At 40.9% G+C, this 25,226-nt stretch overlaps 1 protein-coding gene across 1 annotated transcript in view; it reads right to left on the bottom strand.

Annotated features, from left to right (window-relative positions):
* Positions 1–25,226, bottom strand: part of RYR2 (ryanodine receptor 2) — a 1,389,277-nt gene that overhangs the window by 430,656 nt on the left and 933,395 nt on the right. Inside the window, 2 exon segments of the mRNA XM_033937646.1 lie at positions 18,855–18,976; positions 21,980–22,044. Coding sequence (XP_033793537.1) covers positions 18,855–18,976; positions 21,980–22,044 — 187 coding nt within the window.

The raw sequence follows: 25,226 nt of genomic DNA, 5'->3' as shown, positions 1-25,226 counted from the left end.
TGCCTGTGCTGAGGTGTTGTCTAGCTGTGTTGAGGAGGGAGCCTAGTAGTGTCTCAGTGCTGTAATTGGTTCTGAAGCCAGATTGTGAAGGGTGGAGTATGTTGTGGTCTTCTAGATAGTTGGTGAGGAGTTTAGCTACTAGGCCTTCCGTTATTTTGACATAGAGTGGTATTGAGGCTGTGGGTCTGTAGTTGTATGGTTGATATGTTGCGCCTTTAGGGTCTTTTAGAATTGGGGTGATGATGATTTTGTTGAGGTCTTGCAGGAAAAGGCCATCTGTGAGCATAATTTGTGTCCATTGTAGGAGGAAAGCACAGAATTTAGTGCTGGAGTTTTTAGAAGGTATGGAAGGCAATGGTTTAGGTTGCAGGCTGCGTGACTATATTTTCTGTAGAGTTTATTGAAGTCGGTCCATTATATAGTGGGAAAGAGGGACCAGGTTCTGTCTGCTGTAGTTGATTCTTTGTCTGGGGGGGTTGTTGTGATCTCTTCTAGGAGAGTTGGGTTTCCAATAGGGTTAGTCCTGGCATTTGTGATTTTATTTTTGAAGTGTTCAGCTGAAAGGTTGGGTGAGGGGGGAGGGGTATTGTTATTGGCTAGGTAAGATTTGGTGTCTAAGTTCTTTCAGTATTTGGAATAGTAACCATTTGGAAGAGTACCATTTCAGTATTTGGAAGAGTAACCATTATCTCTTCCTCTCTCTAAGAGATCCCACAGGCCTATCCCAGACTTTCTTGAATTCAGACACAGTCTCTCCTACTTAAAAGACAGTGCAGACGACTAGAAAGAAAAAGGAGAAAAAATAACCAAGTATCTCTGCTTATTAGATTGATATAGTGTGTTTTTCTTTTTTCTTTTAGTTGTAGTTTGTATTGTTGGTTTAGTTTTCTCCATGCAGTTTTTGTGGGTTCTTGGTTAGTTTTTCTCCTTTTTCTTTCTAGTCGTCTGCACTGTCTTTTAAGTAGGAGAGACTGTGTCTGAATTCAAGAAAGTCTGGGATAGGCCTGTGGGATCTCTTAGAGAGAGGAAGAGATAATGGTTACTCTGGATGGGCAGATTAGATGGGCTATTTGGCCTTTATCTGCCATCATGTTTCTATGAGTTTGTTCTAAAAATATTATCTGGCTGTATTTCTTTTGTTTATCCAAGCACCAAGTCCAAAAGACTTTTGTTGGCCTTAAGTACTGGTTTTTCAACATATTTTCCAGTATCTTTCCATATCACAATACGGTATTTGTTTAAAGCAATGGCCATCACAAGGAACACCTGACTATCATAACTTTTGAAAGTCCATGACTTTGCAGGATACTCCCAAGTACTAGCACGAGGTCTTTTGTTAAAATAATTTACTCAGCTTGCATTCTGAGTAAAATGTCTTTTGTTAGACTGAATGGGCAAGAGTCATTCAGTTTATCTTCACTAACTTTCCCAGGGTCAGAAAGAGTCAGATTGTTTTAATATAATATCCCAGAATCCATTGCTTGGACCTGCAAGAACACTAATGTTGACTACTGCATATTCTTATTCATTCTCAACTGTTGACTAACTGATGTCTGAAAGCCTTTACAAAGTCCCATGCTTTTCTCCATTTCTGGAACCCATGTCTATGAGCTCCCCTGCCTACTTTGGATAAATTTGTCAGGAGAATTGTTTTAATAGTGCAGAATTTGGAAGGGACTGCTTTTTTATCTGATTGGATTGCGTAATGTATAGATTTGGGGAATAAAATTTCTAATTTTTGTGAGGAACTGGAACAGTGCTACTCTCCATTCCCATTTAATTCAATCCTTGACCATAGCTCCTCTCAAAATTAGAGCTGCCAAGAGAAATAAGTTTTAAAAGGGAGATTTTCAGTTCATGGTACATAGACGAAAGCGCACGAGACAGACGCACTGACAATGCCATCCAGACAATCGTGTGCATGATGTCTACGTGCTGGATTTAAACACTATTTTAAAGCGCTCCAAGGGGTTGAACTGTTGGTGCTCCCATTGTGGAGGTGTTGTGGAGAACACCCCATTATAAAGGAAACAGCTTTCTTCCCTTTTTTAGGTAAAAATTACAGTTTCCTCTTTAATGAGAGGGTTCCCCCCCCCCCAACAGGAGCACCAACAGTTGTAAGTAAAGTGTGTGTCAAAGAGCTTTAAAAGTGTTTAAATCCAGTGCACACATATCCTGTGTGTAATTGTCTGGGCGGCATTGTAGGGGCAGCATTGTATCACACTTTTGACCCATCAATCCAGTTCACGGCATTCCATGCTTCCACAACCTCATTCTCTTTCTCCATCCTTCTAATGAAATATCTTATTTATCCTTGTGACTGCAAGTTTGGAAGAAAAGAGCAGATACCCCAAACTGACCCAGCTCAATTAGCAATATAATACATTCCTACCCAGGGATTCTTGTGCTCGCTCAGTTGTGGGGAGCAGTTAATAGATTCAAATCATGCCTTCAAAATCTCAACATTATAGTTTCTTTGCTTGTTCTTGATTTTTTTCTTCCTAGTTTCACATCTCCTGCTAATTCCATTCCTCCAACCTGATCCTCTCTTCTCAGAACTCTTATCAACCCCCTGCACTTTAAACCCCACACAGTTCCTCTCCCTTTTCTCATCTGTTTTTCCTTTTTCAGCCCATCCCTCACCCACTTATTTTTGTATCATAGCCTGTGCCCCCTCATCTTGCATTCATTTCAGCTGTTCTTTCTTTCTTTCTTCCATGTAACATAACATAGTAACATAGTAGATGACAGCAGATAAAATGTGTTTTCTTTCAGCTTCTCATCCCCTTACAACCCATCTCTTCTACCTCTCAGTGCCTGTGCTACTCTTTGCTTCCTAATTCTTTTCCCCAGAGCCTCCCTCAGCACTTCTCCTCCTCTCTATGGTAGTCCTAAGCAGGAAGCTTTTCTCACCTACACTGCAGCTTGACTGAATTTGCTATAGCTCACCTTGATTGGTGGACAGTTAGTGTTCCAATCTGTTCACCACAAGGATGTTCTATCTGTACTTTGATTCCATAGTCACGATACCACACTGTTATTTATCCTGTAGTTAATATTGGTGTGCAGCTTGATAATATGTTTTTATATCCCTTGGATCACATCACATGGGTACTACCACTGGATGATTCCTGAATTTCATTTAAGCCAATGGATCCCTCACTCTGTGTGCAGACACCATTTCATTTCAAGTGTGAACCTCAACAGTTTAAAGAGGCTGACAGCTCAAGCTGGACTAATTCATCCTCCTGCTCCCTGACTGCAACGCTCTCCTACTCCTCTACTTCTTCACACATGTTGCACTACCTTGGAGCTGGACATTTTTGTTTTAACCTGCTCTTTCCACAAAATGTTTCCTGTTTGTTGGATCCCCGGATTCATGACACCCACCTTCCTAAGAACGCTTTGCTGTACAGTTCAAGCTATTTACTGAACAATACCTGGTATAGTCATTCACTTCTGTCCTCCATCCCCATTAATGAGACAACCTATTCCACACCTCTGGTAACTAATGATTCTATGGACATTCCAGACCTTATTTCATATGCTGTGCATCCACTCCCTCTTGATATGGGGAATGAGACATTTCACAAGTTGCTAAATTTTACAGAACTCCATGCCTGCATTGAACAACTTAAGAAAACCTCTATAGAAGTGAATTATACCATCACTTTTGAAAATGGACAGATTGCACAAACTGTTGAAAATTTGCAATGAGATGCTCATGTCTCTGTTTGGGAACTTTTATTTGGGTATTTGCCTACTGCAAATCATGTCTTTAATGTTTTAATTCACCCTATCGTTATCTTAATTACTGTATAAATTTTGCTATGTATTGTTATGATTTTCCTTTGCTTCTTTACAATGCATATCCCACAAAGTTCCCCCTACCTTTTAAGACAGATATACATGATTTTCCAGTATCTTCTTTGACACTTGCTAATTTGGTTCTAATTTTGTTGATTTGGCATGGCCTATTGCATTGCATACCAGGGTCAGACATAATATATGATCTCATATCCCATATTCTCATACTCATGGCATCTGGGTACCTTTAAGCCTGAACCTCCTGAGAAAGCTTCCTGCATCCTTTATGCATTGTTCATTCACACAAAGATGGGTAAAATATAGCATATTGGGTGTCCCCACCCACATGACTATACAACCTAAGACTGAACTCATAATGGGAACTGTATATCCTCATAGCCTAGAGACTATGCAGGACAAGGGGATGTGCTGATATAATGTTGGAGGTAAGAGAGGCATCTGTGAAGGGCAAACTGGCTGTTTACAAAACAATTGCAGAAGTGTACCACAAGCTTGCCTTCATTTCAAAGAAAAGAAAAGAAAAAAAAAGGTATGGAGTGTCAGCCCAGCCTTAGCTGTCAGCATTTTCTGATGGCCTAACCAATGTCAGCAAAGGCCTATGGGAGATCATATCATTCATATCTGATCTTGGGGGATGTCAGTGCAAATGGGCTATCAGCCTCAGAATAAAGTAATAAAGGACCTTGGTATAGCTAAAAGGTGCTAAAGACAGCTAAGATGTGTTAATGTCTGGTGCTTAAGATGGACAGCTTAAGATATACAGTAGCCCCAGCTGCATGTTTTAGCACAGATATAGTTAGGGTAATCAGAAACCACTGTCAGAGTGATACTGGAAATTACATTTGACTCCAGTCTGTGAGAGACAGTTTCTCCCTCTTTTCTTCTCCAGTCTCTCACACCCCACTCACCTTATTCACCATTGTTTCAAACAGTTAACAAATAATAGGGGTACTTAATTTCAATAGATTCTATTTTTAGAACAGGTCTCAAACTTATAAATATGAGATGAATTCTCTCTGGATGGCTCTCTCTCTTTGAAGTCTGGACTATCATTCCCCTCCCCTCTATCTCTCCCACTTTCCTCTGGACTCTGTAATGCAGGTAAACTGTCTTTTCTTTCTCATTCACAAGAGCACAGAAGCAATCTCTGCATTTGTAAAGCTTATTTCTATTTCTTTCTGTACAATTGTAATGCTTGATATATCTTTATAAATCTTGCTTTTCTGTAACATTACACCTATTTCTGAACAATATATATTCTTTATGCAATCACTCTTAGCTATCTTTGTCAGTAATTTTACTGCCTACTGAATCTTCAATGAGGGTATTGAACCCGAGACTTGGCAGATTGTAAGGCCACCACATTATATCATTGGGGCTTATTTGCTTCAACATTACCCCTCCTAAACCTTACACAGCTCTTCTCTGTTCCCTGTTATTAGCTTATTGGTCAGATATTCTTTAGACATACAATAGGCTGCAGGGGAAGGTCGGACCAGTAGCTTAGGAGACACCAAATTTCCATCCTACTTTTTCCTGTAGCCTATTGGATGGCTAAGGAATGTCTGACCAATGGCATCTCCTAAACTGGTCCTGCTTCCTTTGGCTAGCTAAGAAATATTTGATCAATGGGCTGCAGGGGGAGGCAGGAGCAGTAGCTATAGAGACACTGCCTTTCTTCCCGCTTTCCTCTGTAGCTCTACATTGCAAAGATTTCAACTCTGATGTCTGGGCAGTGCTGGAAAGAATATTGTGGGTGCTCTAGCACCCACAGCATCCACAGAGCTGGAGCCTATGGCAAGATTCCTGCTTCTCCGAAATGGTATCTTGGAAAACAGAATATCCCTAATGTTAATTATTTTCTTTCTTTGCTAAATTTAATGTATTTCTCCCCTTGAACCCTAATTTTATGTATTATGTATGGGTTATTTTTGTACATTGTATTGTTAATTTATTATGTTTTAGATTGCCACCCTGAAGGTTCTCCCTAGGGTGGGATAGAAAAGTTTTAATAAACTTGGAAAACATGGACTCAGATCTCTGTAAGGGTGAGCCAAGCAGTGTCATAAGTTTGGATTGGTCTCACGGCTGAAAGCAGACTAAATAACTGGTACTTAAGATTAACAAAAGATTTTCAGTGTCGCTAAAAATTCAGGGATGGCTAGCTCAGCACAATTTAATTAAGCAGGAGCTTCTCCTAATAGGTTAAATCATTTTGCATATTTGTAACTAGAATTTTCAACCACATGTATGATTGCCCTTAAAATATATCAGAACAGGAGACATAATAAGACTTTCAAAGAAGTACACTTTACATCACAGTAGGGTTGCATATTTCCCTTTCCGGGATATAGTTTGAGTAAGATTCTTCAAAATAGACTTGAATAAGATAAAGTCTTAACTACCATTCCTACACTTTGGAGCAGTCGAAGTAGTAATATATGATTTATAACAGTGTTCTTCAACCTTTTTACACCCGTGGACCGGCAGAAATAAAAGAATTATTTTGTGGACCGGCAAACTACTAGGACTAAAATTTAAAAACCCCGTTTACGCCCCATCTCCGCGAGCTCGGTCCCCGCAAACCATCTGATCCCATTTGCACAAGCCGCAATTATGATTTTATATTGAACGTATTTTATTAAATTATAAAAAGAAACAATATTCTGAACAATTGTGATTTTATAAATACAAATATACAGAGCACGGACCAACAAAACCCCTGTCTCCCCTCCCCTTCACATATATCCCCTCTACTATCAAGAAAACTGAACAAGCCAAGTTATTATAGAATGCTACATAGAAATATCATGCTAACAGAATACTGCAGTCCCCAGTTATGTCTCTAACAGGATATATATTTCAAATCTGATATATTCTAATGACAAAATAGAAATAAAATTATTTTTTTTAACCTTTTGTTGTCTCTGGTTTCTGCTTTCATCTTCTTTTCACTCTTTTCCTTCCAGCATCTGCCCGTTCCATCTAATGTCTGCCCTCTCCCCCTTCCATATGTATCTGACTTCTTTCTATGCCCCTCTTCCCTGTCCATCCAGCCTGTTCCTCCTCTCTCCTTTTTACATCATTCATTCCAGCTTCACTGCCTTCTTCATTTTTATCTCTCCTACACCAGATCTAGCATCTTTATCCCTCTCTCATTTCTCTGCTGACCCCCTTTCCAGCATCAATGTCTCTCTACTTTCTCATTCCTCTCTCTCCCCTTTCCCTCATCTGATCTCTCCATTCCCCCTTCCCCTCCTGTAATCTCCCTGTCAGCTGTTTCCTTCCTTTTTTCTTTCTCCCTTCCCTCCTTCCTTTTTTTCCCTTCTCCCTTCCCTCCTCCCTCTATCCAACATTAACTCTCTTCCCATCCCTTTCCCTCCTCCCCTCCCAGCAGCATCTCTCCTTCTCCCTTCCCTCTTCCCTCTATCCAACATTAACTTTCTTCCCATCCCTTTCCCTCCTCCCCTTCCAGCAGCATCTCTCCTTCTCCTTTCCCTCCTCCCTCTATCCAACATTAACCCTCTTCCCATCCCTTACCCTCCTCCCCTCCCAGCAGCATCTCTCCTTCTAATTCTCTCCATGTCCAGTAACAGCTCTCCCTTTATCCAGCAGCTTCCCAGCCTCCTACAGTGGCTTCCTCCCCTTCCAGCAGCTCTCAGTACTTGCCTGCAGGAAGTTGCCGGTAAATCACTGCCCTGGCAAGTAGGAGAGCTGGTGGGAGGGGAGACAGCCACTGTGAAGGCTCCCCAGGATCTTGCTCGCATACACTGATCATCTCCCTCCACCTGCACCTGTATCTTCAGCTCTCTCCATTCTACTTGCGACTTCCCCGCGGCCCTCTTCAGCAACTCGGCAGGGGCGGCGATCAAGACAGGCTGCTGACATCGGGACCTTCACTCTCTGAGTCCCGCCTATTTTGTTCCAACTTCCTGTTTCCTAACGGGTGAGACTCAGAGAGGGAAAGCCCCGACGTTGACAGCCTGTCTTGATCGCCTGAGCCTGGGAGGAACATTAGTCGGGAGGAACCGCAGTCCAGTGGCGTACCTAGGGTATGTGGCACCCGGGGCACATCATTTTTTGCCATCCCCCCCATGTAAAAAAATATTTTTTGTAATGACCATGAAACGGAATAAATGGTCAGAATAGAAACAGGCAGTGAAAATTTTCTTATATTCCAAACATAACATAACATAAATTATGTCTGAATTGTCATGACATCAGAAGTACATATGGAGTAGTTGCAGGTGATGCTTGGGACAGTTCTGATTGTGTTAGTTCGGTTTTATGTGTTTTTTTTGAAAAGAAGGTTTTTTATTTCTTTTTGAAGGTTTTGTAGTCTGTGGTCGAGGTCAATAGGTTGTAGAGTTGGGGGTCGAGTGTTGCAGCTCGAACGGCTAGGAGGTTGTCGAACAGTTTTTTTCTTTTGACGTTTTTGGTTGGAGGGTGTGTGAATGGTGCATGAGTTTTCCTATGTCTGTTTGAGGTGGATTGAATTATTTAGCTGAAGAAATTAGTTACCCCCTTATCCCACACACATTAATTCTCTTCCATTTTTGTTCCCATTATAAAAAACACTTATAAGTTCCCAGAAAAAAAATACATTAAAATAAGAAGTGAAAACAAAGGCCCCTACAGATGAGAACATAACATAAGAATAGCCTAACTGGGTCAGACCAATGGTCCATCATGCCCAGTAGCCCATTCTCATGGTAGCCAATCCAGGACACTAATACCTGGTCAAAACCCAAGAGTAGCAACATTCCATGCTACTGATCCAGGGCAAGCAGACACTTCCCCCATGTCTTAATAACAGATTATGGACTTTTCCTCCAGGAATTTGTCCAAATCTTTCTTAAAACCAGCTACACTATCTGCTTTTACCATAACTTCTGGCCACTTCATTTTTAAGTTTAGATCTTTCCTTTCAAACAGAGACCTTGCTAGATGTCAAATACAGCACAAGGTAACTTCACATGGACTTAGCTGTGCAGGAAATGTGAATCTCCTCATACACCCACCATATAGTGCAAAAATGTGCAAAGGTCTGGTTTTTTCTTTCGATCACTACATAGCCTAATGCCACACAAGCAGCGCTGTTACAAACATATTATGTAGGTCAATGCTAAGGATAACAAAGTTTCCTTCCTTGGACCAGAAGGAGATACTGATAAACCACTGGAAGAGATCCCAAAACAACACCCAAAGACCCACTCAGTGTGTGAACCAGTTGAGTGGAGTGGACTAACTGGGGGGTGGAAATGGGCCCGGAGTTTGCTCAGCAGAATTTCCCAGACCACCTCTTCCTCTCAACACATTGACACGCTGCCACCACCACCACTAGGAACACCTCACTGGGTAGGCCAGCTATGCTATAAACTTTATAAAACACATTATTATATTTTCTTATAAAGCACATATTTTAACTGAACTCTCTGACATCCTCAGCCTTTCATAAGAACATAAGCAATGCCTCTGCTGGGTCAGACCTGAGGTCCATCATGCCCGGCAGTCTGCTCACGCGGCAGCCCAACAGGTCCCGGACCTGTGCAGAAATCCTCTATTTATACCTTTCTATCTTCTTTTCCAGCACAAAAATAGAAGAAAGAAAAGTTCCCATTTCCTGCTGTCTCATGTCCCCGGCCTATACAATATTTTTTTTCTGCAGACCCTTCAAAAGTCTGACCAAATCCTCGTTTCACTTGCATTATAAAATACTGAGGATGCCATCTCTCCCCAATCCCAGGTCCTAAAGTCTAAGAGAGTAGCGCAAACTAATGCTGCCAGATTCAGAAAAAAAAATTTTGATTCGATTCAGCCTATTGAATTGGTTTTTCAATTCGATTTTCCTGTCCAGTTGGGTGATTTTTTTCAAAAATCCTGATGGGTTTTATAGCTTTTTCACCCCTTTGGGTTCTCCTAACCACACTGGCGCTGTGGTGTAAATAAAATAAAGAAACAAAAAGGACTTTTCCTCTCTCTGTTAAATCCTAGCTCACGTTTGCAGACCAACACCAGCTCTGGCAGGATACACATTTCAAATCTGACATATTGTAATCACAAAACAGAAAATAAAATTACTTTTTCTACCTTTTATTGTCTGATTATATTTCAAATCTTGTTGGTCCAAGGCTCTGGTTTTCTTCTGATAACTTGCTTGCCAGGGTCTCCTTCTTTCTTCTTTCTGCATGCTAACCATCCATCTGCCAACTCTGTCCTCCCTTTCCATTTCCCTTCCCTCCCCAGGAAGTCTGGTATCTTTCCTTTTTTTCATCTCCCTCCACAGATCCACCTTTTCTTAACTACCCTTTCATCCCTCCTTCCCCACCACCCCAGAGTCCACCATCTCTCCCTTTCTTTTCCCAATTACACTCCTATCCAGTATCTCTATCCCTCCTCCACACCATCCCTTGTGTCCAATTTCTCTCCCTTTCTGTTCCTTCCCTCCCTAAATCCCATGGTCCATCATCTCTCTCCCTCTCCTCTATTTTCAGACCCATTATTTCTTCCCCCCCCCAAAGTTTGGCATATGCACGTCTCTTTGAACACCCCCTTCCCTCCGTGTACTTCTAAACCAGGGTCCCCCCCAAAGGCCTGTCCCCCCTTAAAGGTCTGCCTGTCCCCCCTTGAAGGCCTGCACCCTCCTTGAAGGCCTGTCCCACCCCCTTGTAGGCCTGTCCCCCCCTTGAAGGCTTGTCCCCCCCTTGAAGGCCTGCACCCCCTTGAAGGTCTGCACCCCCCGAAGGCCTGTCCCCCCCTTTGAAGGCCTGCCTCCCCCTTTGAAGGCCTGCCTCCCCTTGAAGGCCTGCCTGCCTGCCTATCACCCCCCTCCCCTTTGAAAGCCTGCCTGCCCGCCCCACCCTGAAGGCCTGATGCCCCAACCCACCCCGAAGGACCGCTCGCCTCCCTGGCCTCCCCGCACCACCTATGAAGTAGCCCGCAGCAGGATCGTACTGTTTCAAAAGAGGTAGGATAGTTGGTAAAGATAATCATCCAGAATTTTTCTCTTTTGAGGCAGGCATTTAGAGGTCTGAGGTCTGGAATAGGTCAGAGATCTTGAGTCTTTTTGGGAATGAGGAAGAAACGGGAATAAAATCCCTGATGGTGTTGTTTAGTAGAAGAGTAACTTCTGCTGCAAGTTGTGGAATGTGCTGATGAGGAACCACAGAAGGTGGAGGAGGTTGAAAGGGAGTTACCTTGGGAAGAAAACTGACAAAGTAACCCTGTGCTATAATGCAGAGAACCCATTGATCTGTTGTGATAGCTGGCCAGACTGAAAAGAAATGAGTTAGCCACCCCCCACCCCACTGGTAAATGGTCAAAAAACAGGCGAAGGCTTTATAGCCGGAAGCTGAGGAATAGATGGCTGCTTCCTGTCTCTTGGATGCTGTTTAGGTAGGAAGGATGCAGATGATTGGTTCCTTTGTGGAATAAGACGGTTATATGGAGCAAATCTACATCGTGGGTAATATTGCTGAAAAACTGTTGATGATAAGGCCATCGATAAGTGAAAGAAGACAAAGATCGTTGAAATTGGTGAGACTGCTCAAAAGAATGTGCTGAGAGTTCCCTACTAGTAGAAGAATCTTCTTTCAGCTGAGACACCATTGCTTTTACCTTTTCACTGAAAAGACTATCACCCAAGCAGGGAGCATCTGTTAATCTTTCATGCAGATCTTTCTGGAGATCAGATGCTCGCAACCATGCAGAGCATCTGGATGCGATAGTGACTGCTGCAGTCCTAGATTGCATATCACAGGCATCATAATTAGTCTTGATGAGGTGATATGTAGTTTCCTGGAGGGCAACCAGAAGATTCGGGAACTCTTCAGGGGTTGCAGAATCCAAGCGCTGCAAAATAGTGTGTTGAAAATGTAGAATTTGCAGCTGGTGGGCACTTATTTTCAAAGACAGCATAGAACTTTGATAGACCTTGTGAACCATGGAATTAAGAAGGCGAAGGTCTTTACCCGGAGGTGCAGATAAGGGACTTCTTGATACTTTAGCTTTTTTGCCAGCTGACTCTGACACCATTGATTGATGAAACAGTTGAGGACTGTGGTGACCAGGAGCTTTATGAACTTTATATTTAGTCTCTAAGCGTTTGGACGCTGTGGACACTGAAAAAGGTTTTTGCCAATTTTCTTTTTTTTTCCAATTCTTTATTCATTTTCATATCTCATAACAAGTATACAATAATCATTCAATATTCATACAATTCACTTGTATAATTCATATAATATTAAATCTTATATTTTCCCCCTCCCCCCTTCCCTTCCACACATATCAACATTTTATTTGAATCTCACACATTATACCCTCCCAATCCCATATCATATTATTCTTCTATTAAAAAAAAGTGTCTAATCATTCGAATATTCAATCAATGGCCCCCAAATTTTTTTAAACTTGTTATAATATCCTTTTTGCATTTTATAAATATAACATATAGAATTCCACCAAAAAGTATAGTTAAGTCTTATATAATCTTTCCAATTTCTAGTTATATTCTGAATGGCAACTCCTGTCATAATCATTAGTAATTTATTATTATTTGCTGAAATTTGACTCTTTGCTCTCATCATTGTTCCAAACAAAATTGTATCATATGACAGAGCAACTGGATTTTCTAGAAAATAATTAATTTGAGACCAAATTGACTTCCAGAAGGCGTTAATACAAGGACAATAAAAAATTAGATGATCCAAAGTCCTTGCTTCTAGATTACAGTGCCAACATTTATTTGATCTAGAGCTATCAAACTTTTGTAAACGTACTGGGGTCAAAAGAGCTCTATGCAACAAAAAGAACCAAGGCTATCTCATAGATGCCGACACTGTACATCTAATTCTCCAAGACCAAATTCATGGCCATTGAGAAGCAGAAATTTGATGCTTAATCTCAATGCTCCAAATGTCTCTGAGACCCGTTTTTTGTTTTTTATTTGTAAAACCATATATCAATTTATACCACTTAGCGGCTTGGTGACCCAAGAAATCCGCCTGGAAACACAGGACTTCCAAACTATATTGATTATCAAGAACTTTCCATTCAGGGAACCCCTCCTGAATAGCCTGTTTCAGCTGCAACCATTTAAAACTTTGTGACTTATTAAAACCATATTTATGTTGCAGCTGTGAAAAACTAAGAGCTTACCATTTGAAATAACATCATTTAAAGTTCTTATTCCTGCAATGATCCATTGTTTCCAGAGAATTTTATGACCGCCTATTTTAATCTTGGAGTTTAGCCAAATGGATTGATTTAATGATTTAAAAATTGGAATAGGTGATAATTTAGTAACATATCTCAAAGTCTTCCAAGTATCAATCAAAATTCTATTCCCTTTGTATCTATTAGGCATTGGTATACTCAAAAGATGAACCAAATGTATAGGAAACATGAGTCGCCATTCTAAATACAACCAGTCTGGGACATTCTCCATGAGCTCTGGAAGGACCCAATACATACCCTGTCTTAAAATATAGGCTTGATGGTACCTATAAAAATTTGGAAAATTTACCCCCCCCCCCCCTTCCAACAAATCCCTTTGGTGGATCCTTACAAGATTGTAGGATAGCTTGAAAATTTTTGCTGGGATAGCCACCTCATTCAGGCTGAGTACAGAAGAAACCTTCTGTAAAAATTTTAGATAGGAGTACTCTTCAGAGGATCTCGGCTGGATAGGCTGCTCTGGCTGAGGGTCAGACTCTGGTAGAATGCTGGGCTCTCTCCAGGCAGGAGAGTGTGGTTCCTGCATCGAGGAAGATCATATTGGTATACCCGGAGCCCATGAGAGAAGAGGCGAAGGTGGTACTGAACTTGAGTGTAGAGGTTCTCTTGGGTCAAGCTGCTGAATAAAAGGTAAAGCAGGTTGAGCTGGCAGAACAGCAGGAAGATGGTGAGAAGCCTGCAAGAAAGAAGCACCATCCTGCATAAACTTTTGACACAATGAGAAAAACACTGAGATAGCATGAAAAGATTCCATTCCCTGTGAAGGCATTTCTGTTTGCACAGGTGGCAGAAAAATTTTCTTTGGTGGTGCAGAAACTGGTTTCAGTAAAACAGGAGAAGACTCCCTCTTTCGTTTTGAAGTTTTTGAAGACTTTTTTAGAAGCACCTGAACTCTCTGAAGAAGCAGGGTGTGGCAAAGGAAAGGACCGCGAGGCCGAGGAAGAGTCTGCGGGAGCCTTTGAATGCTTTGAAATGGAAGCCCCTGCCACTTTTGAAGATGAAGTCCAGGACAAAGAAGACGTTGGTGGGGGGAGAAGGCGCCAGATTTCTGTCCCACGTCGAGGGCTTCTTTTTCAGTTCCCCTGCCGATATTGTCAGTTTTTAAAAATTCTAGTAGCATCGGCAAACGTTGGCTTCCCTCCCCTTGCAGTGCCAAAACAGGGACTTGGGGGGAGGGAGCTAGTGGCGGTGTTGGCGGCTGACTTGGCTGAGGTGAAGTTCCGGTGCCAATAAGCTGTGAGCTGCTATCCATCGTGGCTTGAAGAAAAAAACAGGAATACAGTCTTCGCGGTCCTAGCGCCTGCTGTTTCAAATACCAGCGCTGAAACTGGTTAAGTTTTGACAGCTAAAATTGAGCTGTGTCCCATGAAGCAGGCTCCTCAGTCAAAATTGTTTTGTTTTGTTTTTTTTGGGGGGGGGAAGTTACGCTTGTCAGACTCACCCACAATCTATTTTCTATTATTATTTCCTTTCTCTCTTCTTTTTTTTTTAAATTTGTATAGAAATTGAGGAGAGAACAGGGGAGAGCTGCGGCCTGTCATGAGCAGTTAGAAAAAAAACTGGCATTCCAAGGGGAGGGGCAGTGGGAGTACTGACTCTCACACATGCCCAGTAAGCATAAAGCTTACTTAGCTAGGGGAGAGCATTGGTACATAGGCTTTGTCAGCGTACTTCACCTACAAGTGTGCCTGCATATCCCCTGCTTGTCTCCAGAGAATGAAGAGAACAGATGAGACAAAGAGAGTAGAAGCAGGACCTCATAAATGAGGCAAATATGATGATCAAAAGAAACTTGTTGGTTGAATGTAACACCCAGGTGTTTAAGAGTTTTTACCAGTTGAAAAGGAGTATTCCACAGTGAGGAGGAAAGGGAGAGGTGGGAAGATTGGTCAGTAATCCAAAACTCCACCAACTTCAATGAATTCAATACAAGATGATTGGCTATGAGCCAGGAATCAATTTAGCACAAGTACAACAGAATTGATGAAAGATCTAACTGAGAGGAGTTTTGAGGTGAAAGTAACAGGATATCATCAGCATATATGTAGGTAGAATGAATTAAAGATGCCAGGGGACTCACAAAAATGATGAACAGAGTTGGTAAGAGAGCCTTGAGGAACGCTGCAAGTTAGAAGGCAAAGAAGAATGCAAATGTGGAAAAGCCACTAAAAAACAGAGATGACTCAAGAATGAGGAGAACTACTTTAGAATGATAATCAAAATGCCCAGTGAGGCTAATCTCTGTAAAAGAGAATGACTAATGAGGTCAAAATCTGCGCTGAGATAAAGTAAAATAAGCAGAGTATAGTGACCTTTATCCAAAAACAAGTGAATATTATTTAAGAGGAAAGTGATAACTGTTTCAGGTGAGTGTCCCTTGCGGAAGCCTGATTGATGGGGGGTATAGAATGTTCACAGCATCAACATTTAAACCAATTGTGTAATCATTAATACTGGCAAAATATGTAGGTTGCCATGTTAAATAGCTTATTAAATTAAATGTCAAACATTTCAGTACACAGCAGCCAAGTTAATATGTAATATAGTAAAATTTGATAGCATAACCCTACTACTTTATGAACTAGTTTTTAAATTCGGACAAGACCTGGCTATTTATTTATCTATTTTCCACCTCAAAATAGACTATCCAAATCCAATGGATACATGCTTAAGAAAATGTAGGTACAAACTTTTTCATGTACAATAGTTTTGATCTGCAATTAATTTCCCAGAGAAATTAGATCTCAATCTACCTATAGACATTTAGAAGAAAACTGAAAAAGTTGTTTTGTTTTGTTTTAATTATTTGAATATGTAAATATATTTAAATGATTTTTTTCTACGATGTACAAGTATTTGAAACTGTATTTCCTAGAAATGGTTAAATTTTGTCATCTACATCAAACTAGAATGGAATTTGTAAATATAAGCTTTCTGTTTGTGTTGGTATAAAATAAAATGCTTAGGCTATCATACAGCAATTCAATATTGCTGCTTTCCATAAAGCCAGCAGCAGTCAGAACTCTGTGTATATTCAGCACCACTCGCCTTCCAGATGGTGGATTTGAATGGTGAAATTTGTTCTTACCTACTAATTTCCTTTCCTTGCAAGACAGTACAGATGTGTGGGTTATATCCCCTGGCCCACAGATGAACAATGAAAATCTAGAGATGTCACCAGTAGTGCAGGGAATTCTCCAGTATATTACTGAGAAAGCAGATCTGCAAAGTTCGACTACAATTGCTTTTTAGCTGTCATAACTTTAGCCGCTTACTTAACCAGTTAGTGTTCTGAATATCGCTACTAACCGGTTAAGTACCAGATCCAGAAGGCAGTAACTGGGCAATGCAGGGGAAGTCAGTGATGATATTCAGCAGCACTGTCTGGTTAAGTGCCACTGAACATCAGCAGCTAGGTATCCACAGGTCATTTAACTGGGCAGGGGACTCTCTTGCTTAATTAAATCTCTTTGAATATTAGTTTGTTGCTCAGATAAGGAACTGAAGCATTAAGAGCACTTTTAAAATCTCAGTTACAGCTGTCCTTGTCTGGCCCTTTTTGTTTCTCTGCATATCTTGTTCCTGTATGTTGTTAGTTATTGGGATTAAGTATGACACTATGTTTAATTTCTATGTAGTGATACTATGTAGAGGCATTTTCAAAACACAAAAATGTCCTAAAAAATGTCTAAATTGGCACATGGATATTCTTCTCTAACTAGACTTTTTTTTCCCCAAAAATCACCTACTTGGATGTCTTGTTCAAGTAGGTGATTTTTGAAAGAAAAAAAATTTACTTGGACGTCCCTTTTGAAAATGGCTGTTTCTCCATCTCTGACTTTGGACACCTTGCAGGAAACATCCAAAGTCAAGCTTAGACGTCCTATCGAAAATGGCCCTCCACATTTAATGTCTTTGCAGTGATATGCTGCTTGTAACCCGCCTAGAACTCAGTTTGCAAGAATTTGGCAGGATGTAAGATTGTGCACCGCACTCAATTACCGCAATATATATATAGGCTGCTGCTCGAGCCACAGTTCTTTACATCTCATTCAAAAAGTTTCTGATAACTTTTATAATAAAAGAATTTTATTACTATGGAACTCAAGCACTTACAGTTGTACTGCCATTAGAATATATCTCGGCGTATAACTTTAGTGTGAGCTATCATCGGTCCTTATTATTCTTTTATTAATCTCTTTGAATTTTACTTTTCCTGTACCTTATTGCTATAACTGTTTACTACAAAAATATTCTTATATCATTATTGTAATAGTACTTAGCTTGACGGAAGATCAACTAAACACTAAACACTAAAGTTATACGCCGAGATATATTCTAATGGCAGTACAACTGTGAGCGCTTGAGTTCCATAGTAATAAAATTCTTTTATTATAAAAGTTATCAGAAACTTTTTGAATGAGATGTAAAGAACTTTGGCTCGAGCAGCAGCCTATATATATTGTGGTAATTGAGTGCGGTGCACAAGATATTTTTGAGAGGATATAAGATTGTACATAACATAACATTATTAACCTCTTTCAGGAAATGATTCATCTAAGATAATGTATAGCAAGTATATTTACAGTATGTCTCTGTCATCTTTGGATTAAAGAAATGGGAGCACGTAACCCCTTTCTACCACAAATTGCACTGGCTGCCGTTCGAATCCAGAGTTCTATTTAAGTTCTCATGCATCTGCTATAAAACTGTATTTGGCATGTCACCAGATTACCTTTACCCACACTTCAACCTGAATTACAATAATAAGAGCTCCTGCAGAATAAACCTATTCGCTTTTCCCTCATTGAAATCGTGTCATCTTAAAAGATTCTTCGAAAGAACCTTCGCTTTTCAAGCGGCCAAACTAAACTCATGGCTCGCCCAAATTGAATTAGATGCCTCTTCATATCTCAACTTTAAAAAGCAGATCAAAACCCAACTCTTCAACAAACTAATTCCTTAACACACCCCTCCCTTAACTCCCTCAACCCCTCCCTTAACTCCCTCCACCCCTTCCCTTTCCTTTAAGATGTTCTCCCCCACCTCCTTAAAGCTTCTATGCATCTTCTCTTAAATGCATTGTATATTCTTACTGTATGTACTATATATAATCTTTTCCCTCACTTAAATTGTAAACGTATAATTAGTATGCATCTGTCTCCTTCTCTTAAATTCATTGTATATACTCACTGTATTTTCCCTCACTTAAATTGTAATCGTATAACTAGTTTGACTTCATGATTGCTTTATTATGTTCCTCAATTCCAACCACATTGTCTGCACTTCATCTAACTGTTGTGAACCGCCTAGAACTCCCTGGGTATGGCGGTATACAAAAATAAAGTTATTATTATTATTATCTTCCCTGTCCATGATGAGCTATTCTCTCTCTCTCCATTGTGCTTAATCTATGTTACCTATTTTATTCTATTATATCCACTTTGGTATGTGTGATGGTAAGTAGTATATAAAGTTTAAACAAAGTAAATTAAACAAAACAATATATGTGATGGTATTTGATGACTAAATCAAGAACTAGTCTCTCCAAACACTTATGATCTTATATAATACTAATCTTTGCACAGAGCTCAGAGTATTCAAAATATAAATATAAATCAAGAACTACAGCATAAGCAGTTACATTTCCCAAGTTGAACACTTCTTCCTCTCCCAAGCATTTCTTTCTGATTGCATGCTGTGATCAAAAGAAGCAGCTTTGCTTCTATCTCATTGTTAGTCCCTTCTGTGCTTCCTGTAATATTCTCTAGGCTTGAACTGTTGTCTCATACCTTGTTACCATTTCTTTCTCCTTATTTGAAGCATGTCCTCCACTGCTCAGTGACCTACTTGCTGTAGACAGGAAATAGAGACGATGGTTTTTGAAGTATTGGTCAATTAAAGGAAGCACAACCTGAAAGAAAAGGGAGATTTGTTTTAGCTCTTATTATCTGATAGAGGAAGGAGGACAGAACTCTTGGCATTATGATTTTATTAAGAGAATAAAGACTTTAGAACTCGCACACACAGTGCAGTGGTAGTGCCCTTGTCCTGAATGACAGACAACTACTGGATTAAATTGCAAGAATATACATCAAAGCAATTATTTTATGGAATTACAGATTTTCATTACTTCATATTCTGAGAGAAACATAACCTTAGATTTAATATTCATGATCTTGCACTTTCAGCACTTCCTAGAGTATCAATTAAGGGAGAGTACCAGTTCTTTTTGTCTACAATTTTTTTCTTCCATGGAAGCTCATTAGCATAAATCCACTGATTCTGCAAAATTTTTAAATAGGAATGCACTAAGAATTCCATAGAAATTTGTTTCAACTGGAGCCATGCATCTCATAATGGTTGAATCACAAGTCAATAAGAACATAACAACTGCCATACTAGGACAGACCGAAAGTCAATCAAGGCTAGTATCATGTTTCCAACAGTGGTCAACCCAGGTCTCAAGTACCTAGCTTGATCCTAAGTAGTAAAACAGATTTTATGCTAGGAATAAGCAGTGGATTTCCACAAGCCATCTCAATAGTGGCCTATAGACTTCTCTTTTAGGAAATTTTCCAAACCTATTTTAACCCTGCTAAACTAACTGATCACACCACATTCTCTGGCAATGAATTTCAGAGTTTAATTACACATTGCGTGAAGAAATAAGTTTCTACGGTTTGTTTTAAATCTGCTACTTAGTAGCTTCATTACATGCCCCCAAGCCCTAGTATTTTTTGAAAAGAGTAAACAAACGATTCACATCTACCCTTTCCATTCAGTATTTTATATACAGTGGTGCCTCACACAACGAACTTAATTCGTTCCAGGAGCAAGTTTGTTATGCGAAAAGTTCGTTATGTGAAACGCGTTTTCCCATAACAATACATGTTAAAAAAAATAATTTGTTCTGTAGCATAAAATATGCTAAGATGACATAAAAAAAGATAAATTTTTTGTTATTATTTTTATTTAGATACATCTAAAAACATAATTGTTTTTTAAAACAACACACATTTTTTAAATTTAAAGACAGACTAAGTAGTCTAATTTTACAGTGAGAGAGGGCAGAGTCTCAGCGGCAAAAACTGGGACTTAACTGTTCATTTTTTTTTTTTTTTTTCTACCGTGTTTCCCCGATGATAAGGCAGGGCCATCAAATAAGACAGCCCCCCCTTTTTAGAAAAAAATGTAAAATAAGGCACCCCCCCGCAAATAAGCCACCCACCGATACCTGCGCTTACCCGAATCGGGTGGTACGGTGGGTGACTCCGTGTGGTCCCTGGCACCCCCGACACGATCGGGGTAAGAGGGAGCTCAAGCCCTCTTGCCCCCCCCGACTCCCCGACACGATCGGGGCAAGAGGGAGCTCAAGCCCTCTTGCCCCCCCGACTCCCCGACACGATCGGGGCAAGAGGGAGCCCAAGCCCTCTTGCCCCGCCGATTCCCCAACTCCCCGACAATATCGGGCCAGGAGGGAGCCCAAGTCCTCCTGGCCACGGCGACCCCCTAACCCCACCCTGCACTACATTACAGGCAGGAGGGATCCCAGGCCCTCCTGCCCTCGACGCAAACCCCCCCTCCCCCCAACGACCGCCCCCCCCAAGAACCTCCGACCGCCCCCCCAGCCGACCCGCGACCCCCCTGGCCGACCCCCACGACACCCCCAACCCCCTTCCCCGTACCTTTCTGTAGTTGGCCGGACAGACGGGAGCCAAACCCGCCTGTCCGGCAGGCAGCCAACGACGGAATGAGGCCGGATTGGTGCCTTTTAGAAGCCTAACTTAATTGGCAAAATACTCTTAATAGCCTTAATAATTGGAAAAAGAATGAATTGGGCAATAGGTGCCTATTCGATTCTATAAAAGATAGGTGCCTATCGCATGGTGCTTAGCAGAGCCTAACACCTATGTGGTCGTTTCTATAGGTAGAGCGTGACTTAGGTGCTGCTAAGCACGATTCATCAAAATCTTAGGTTCCTGAAATGTAGGCCTTTAAAACCCTGGCCTAAATTCAGGCGCCTAAGTTTTCACATAGGCGCCACTTGCCGCAATTCTGTAAACAGCACCTAGACGTTATTGACACACAACTGACGCCACTTTTCTAGGTGCTGGCTGATTTAGGTGCCGTTTATAGAATCAGCCACAATATGTTGAAATACTCAGCTCAGTGTGTGAAGTGTACAAAATGAAAACAGAATATTACGAATTATTCAGAAAGTACATCTAAAGAAAATTGGGAATATCATAATGCCTCTGTTTAGATCCATATGCAGTGGCGAGCCTCTTGGGGGCCTCAGGGTCCTAGCCTCCCCTCCCCCCCAATTTGGACTCAGCCTCTCTTTCAACAATTGCAGCACCAGATTCATGGTTGTTGAGGCTGCTTACCATTGCTTAGAAAAAGAGTCCCTAAATGGCGGCATGTTTCTGTTAGTTTGGGTTAACAGAATGCAAGAGGACAGTTTCATGTACCATTCTTCTGCATACCACAGGATGACTGTAATGCACTTAGCATTTAGCGCACGCTAAATCGGTTACCGCACCTTAGTAAAAGAACCCATTAGTGCAATTTCATATAAATTCATCACCAGCAACATAAACTGTGTGCTACATTTCTTTCTGTCTTTTCCACTTTTCTTGTGAGACAAATATTTCCAAAAGTTTTAGACATTAATACAATATATACAGCGGAATGGGTGGGAGAGAGACATAATATGCTCAGTGGAATCTATGGATACTTCACATTTATTAATACATTTTTTAAAGAATTTTATTAGATAGAACTGAGTATGTAACATTTGATAACATAATTTTCCACTAAGGCATGCCAGGTTCACAGCAGGAATTAATTTTATACAGAAATAGCTTTGAAAATGTGCTCTGCATTTAGACAAGGCACGGGGCACACACAATACCTTGGCGAAGAACTTGATTTCTTGCTCATAGTAAAATTGTTCTCCTTTGCCTCTGCTGCCACCATCTGGTGAAATAAAAAGATTGAAAAGCTTATTTTGAAACGCAGATCCCCACAGGAGTCTCACAATAGCATAATTTGTATGCTAGTCTACCTGAACATACCCCCCCCCCTCCCTTTACTAAATCGTGACAGCCATTATTAGCGGAGGGAGACGCGCTGAATGTTCTGCGATGCTCCTGACGCTCATAGGAACTAAGGCCACTTCTGGTGTAAACCATGCCTACACTGGTCTTAGGCATCCATAGGCGTGTCTAGATGTCTTCATATGCATGCACCAGAAAAAGAGGCAGTAAAGATCAATTGGTTCTCTAAGAGAATGCTCACTATCCAAACACTCGTGAAAACACAACAGTGAAACTCCGAAGAGTAATTAGAATAATTTAATATAATTTTAGTGAAGGAGTGCCCTCAGTGTGATAAAGCAGCGAAAGGAGCAAAGCTCCTGCGCTCACATCATGAGACAAGGACAACCAGTCCCTGCCCCCACACCATCATAGGGCACTTCCAAGGTGTGTGAAATAAATCAATAAGTGCAAAAAGTGCAAAAAATAAAGCACAAAGCAACACACACGAGTGAAGTCAATCAACAGTCTTATAGAGAACCACCCCCAAGAACAACTCCCACAAGAATCAAAAGCGCCGACTTAGCTAGAAATGAGTGGTGAAACGGACTCCCGAAAGCAAGAAAATCCGCAGGAAAAGTAGGTCAACCAGGCATGGTTTCGGGAATAAACTCCCTTCCTCAGGAACCAGAATAACTAACTCTGAAGACCATCGAGCCGGCTGGGGGAGGGCGGAGATAACAAAGAGGAGCACGACTGCGCACTAAAAGGCCAAGGCAGGAAACATCATCCATCAAAACCACCAATCAGCAACCAAGAAAGGCGGGACATGTGTCAAATTATCGTATGCCACTCAATACTCTCGTTCAGTCCACCTGGTTGTACAGCTTGCAATTGGAACATCCAAAATTACTCACGGAGGGTATTGAGTGGCATACGATAATTTGACACATGTCCAGCCTTTCTTGGTTGCTGATTGGTGGTTTTGATGGATGAAGTTTCCTGCCTTGGCCTTTTAGTGCGCAGTCGCGCTCCTCTTTGTTATCTCTTTGTGAATAGTGCATAATAATAAAAGGTGATGTCAACTACCCCAATATTGACTGGGTAAATATAACATCAGGGCATGTTAGGGAGATAAAATTCCTTGATGAAATCAAGGACTGTTTTAAGGAGCAGCTGGTTCAGAAACCAACAAGAGGTGAAGTAATTCTAGATCTAGTTCTTAGTGGAGCACTTGAATTAATGTGGGAGATAATGGTGCTGGGGCTGCTTGATTACAGCGATCATAACATGATCAGATTTGATATAATCCCTGGAATAAGTTTGCACAGGAAATCCAATATAATAGCACTTAACTTTAAAAAAGGAGACTATGATAACATGAGGCGAATGGTAAAAAAGAAACTTAGAGGAGCCGCTGCAAAGGTCAACAATTTTCATTAGACATGGATTTTTATTTAAAAATACCATTCTGGAATCCCAGACTAGATATATTCCATGTATTAAAAAAAGGAAGGAAGACCAAATGGCAGCTGGCATGGTTAATAAGTGAGGTGAAGGAAGATAGTGCTAAAAGAGAATCCTTCAGAAAATGGAAGAAGGATCTGACAATTGTAAACAGCACAAGGAATGTCAAGTCAAAAGAATAAGGAAGGCGAAGAGAGACCTTGAAAAGAAGATTGCGCTTGAAGCAAAAATACACAGTAAAATCTTTTTTAGGTATATTAAAAGCAAGAATCCAGGAAGAGAATCTGTTGGACCATTAGATGACCGAGGGGTAAAAGGGGCTCTCAGGGAAGACAAGGTCATAGCAGAGAGATTAAATGAATTATTTTCCTCGGTCTTCACCGAGAAAGATGTGGGGGAGTTACCAGTGCCAGAATCAGAGAAATTCAAACAAATCTCTGTAACACCAGATGATGTAATGGGTCAGTTTGACAAACTGAACAGTAGCAAATCGCTTGGACTGGATGGTATACAAGGTCTGGCAATTAAGTTTGTGAACTCATCCTAGAAAAAGTGCTACATACCTCATTGCTGAATATTACTATGGTCTCCTTTGAAGTACTCTCCTTGGGAAGCTATGCACTGACGCCAGCACCTAGTCCACCCTTCAAATCAATTCTGGAACACTTTTTTCTGAATTGCTCCATCAGAGCTGTCACCGTATTACCCTTGATGTCCTGAATGTCATCAAAATGTCCTCCTTTTAACATTTCCTTTATATTCAGGTACAGAAAAAAGTAATTGGGGGCCAGATCAGATGAGTAGGGAGGGTATTCCAATACAGTTATTTGTTTTCTGTCTAAAACCTCCATCACACACAGTGCCATGAGAGCTGATGCATTGTCGTGATGCAAGAGCCATGAGTTGTTGGCAAAAAGTTCAGGTCATTTTTGTCTTAACTTTTTCACGCAGCCTTTTCAGCACTTCCAATTAGTAAACTTAGTTAACCGCTTGTCCAGTTGGTACAAATTCATAATACACAATCCCTCTGATACAAAAAAAGGTTAGCAACATCGTTTTGACTCTTGATTTAGACTGGCGGAATGTTTTTGGTCTTGGAGAATTGGCTGTCTTCCACTGTGCACTTTGATGCTTTGTTTCAGGATCTTATTGGTACACCCATGTTTCACCACCAGTGATAACATGGCCCTAAATTTCTTGCCTCTCCAAAAGGTTTTGGCAAACTTCGACTCTCCTTTGCTTTTGTTCATCAGTGAGCTCCTTCGGGACCATGTTTGCACACACCTTTCTCATGCCAAGATTTTTAGTTAAGCTTTTCCTGTTTCTCTATCGATGTTTACTTGGGTCTGCTATGCTTTTCACAGTCAGATGGAAATTTTGATGCACAATTCAACAAATTTTTGCAATGTTTTCATCAGTTCTGCTCATTACTGGCTGCCCTGACCTTTCATCGGTGACACTCTCTCTCCCCTCAGAAAAGCATTTAGGGCTCCTTTTACTAAGCTGTGCTTGCGGTTTTAGTGTGCGCGCTAGACGCTAACGCCTCCATAGAGCTGGTGTTAGTTTTTCCACGTAGCACGGGGGTTAGCACGCGCTAATCTTCAGCATGCGCTAAAAACGCTACCGCAGCTTAGTAAAAGGAGCCCTTAATTTATT

The sequence above is a fragment of the Geotrypetes seraphini genome, chromosome 3 (assembly GCF_902459505.1).
Source record: "Geotrypetes seraphini chromosome 3, aGeoSer1.1, whole genome shotgun sequence".
Classification (NCBI taxonomy): domain Eukaryota; kingdom Metazoa; phylum Chordata; class Amphibia; order Gymnophiona; family Dermophiidae; genus Geotrypetes; species Geotrypetes seraphini.
The sequence above is the reverse complement of the archived record's forward strand: the minus strand, read 5'-3'. Positions and strand labels throughout refer to the sequence as shown.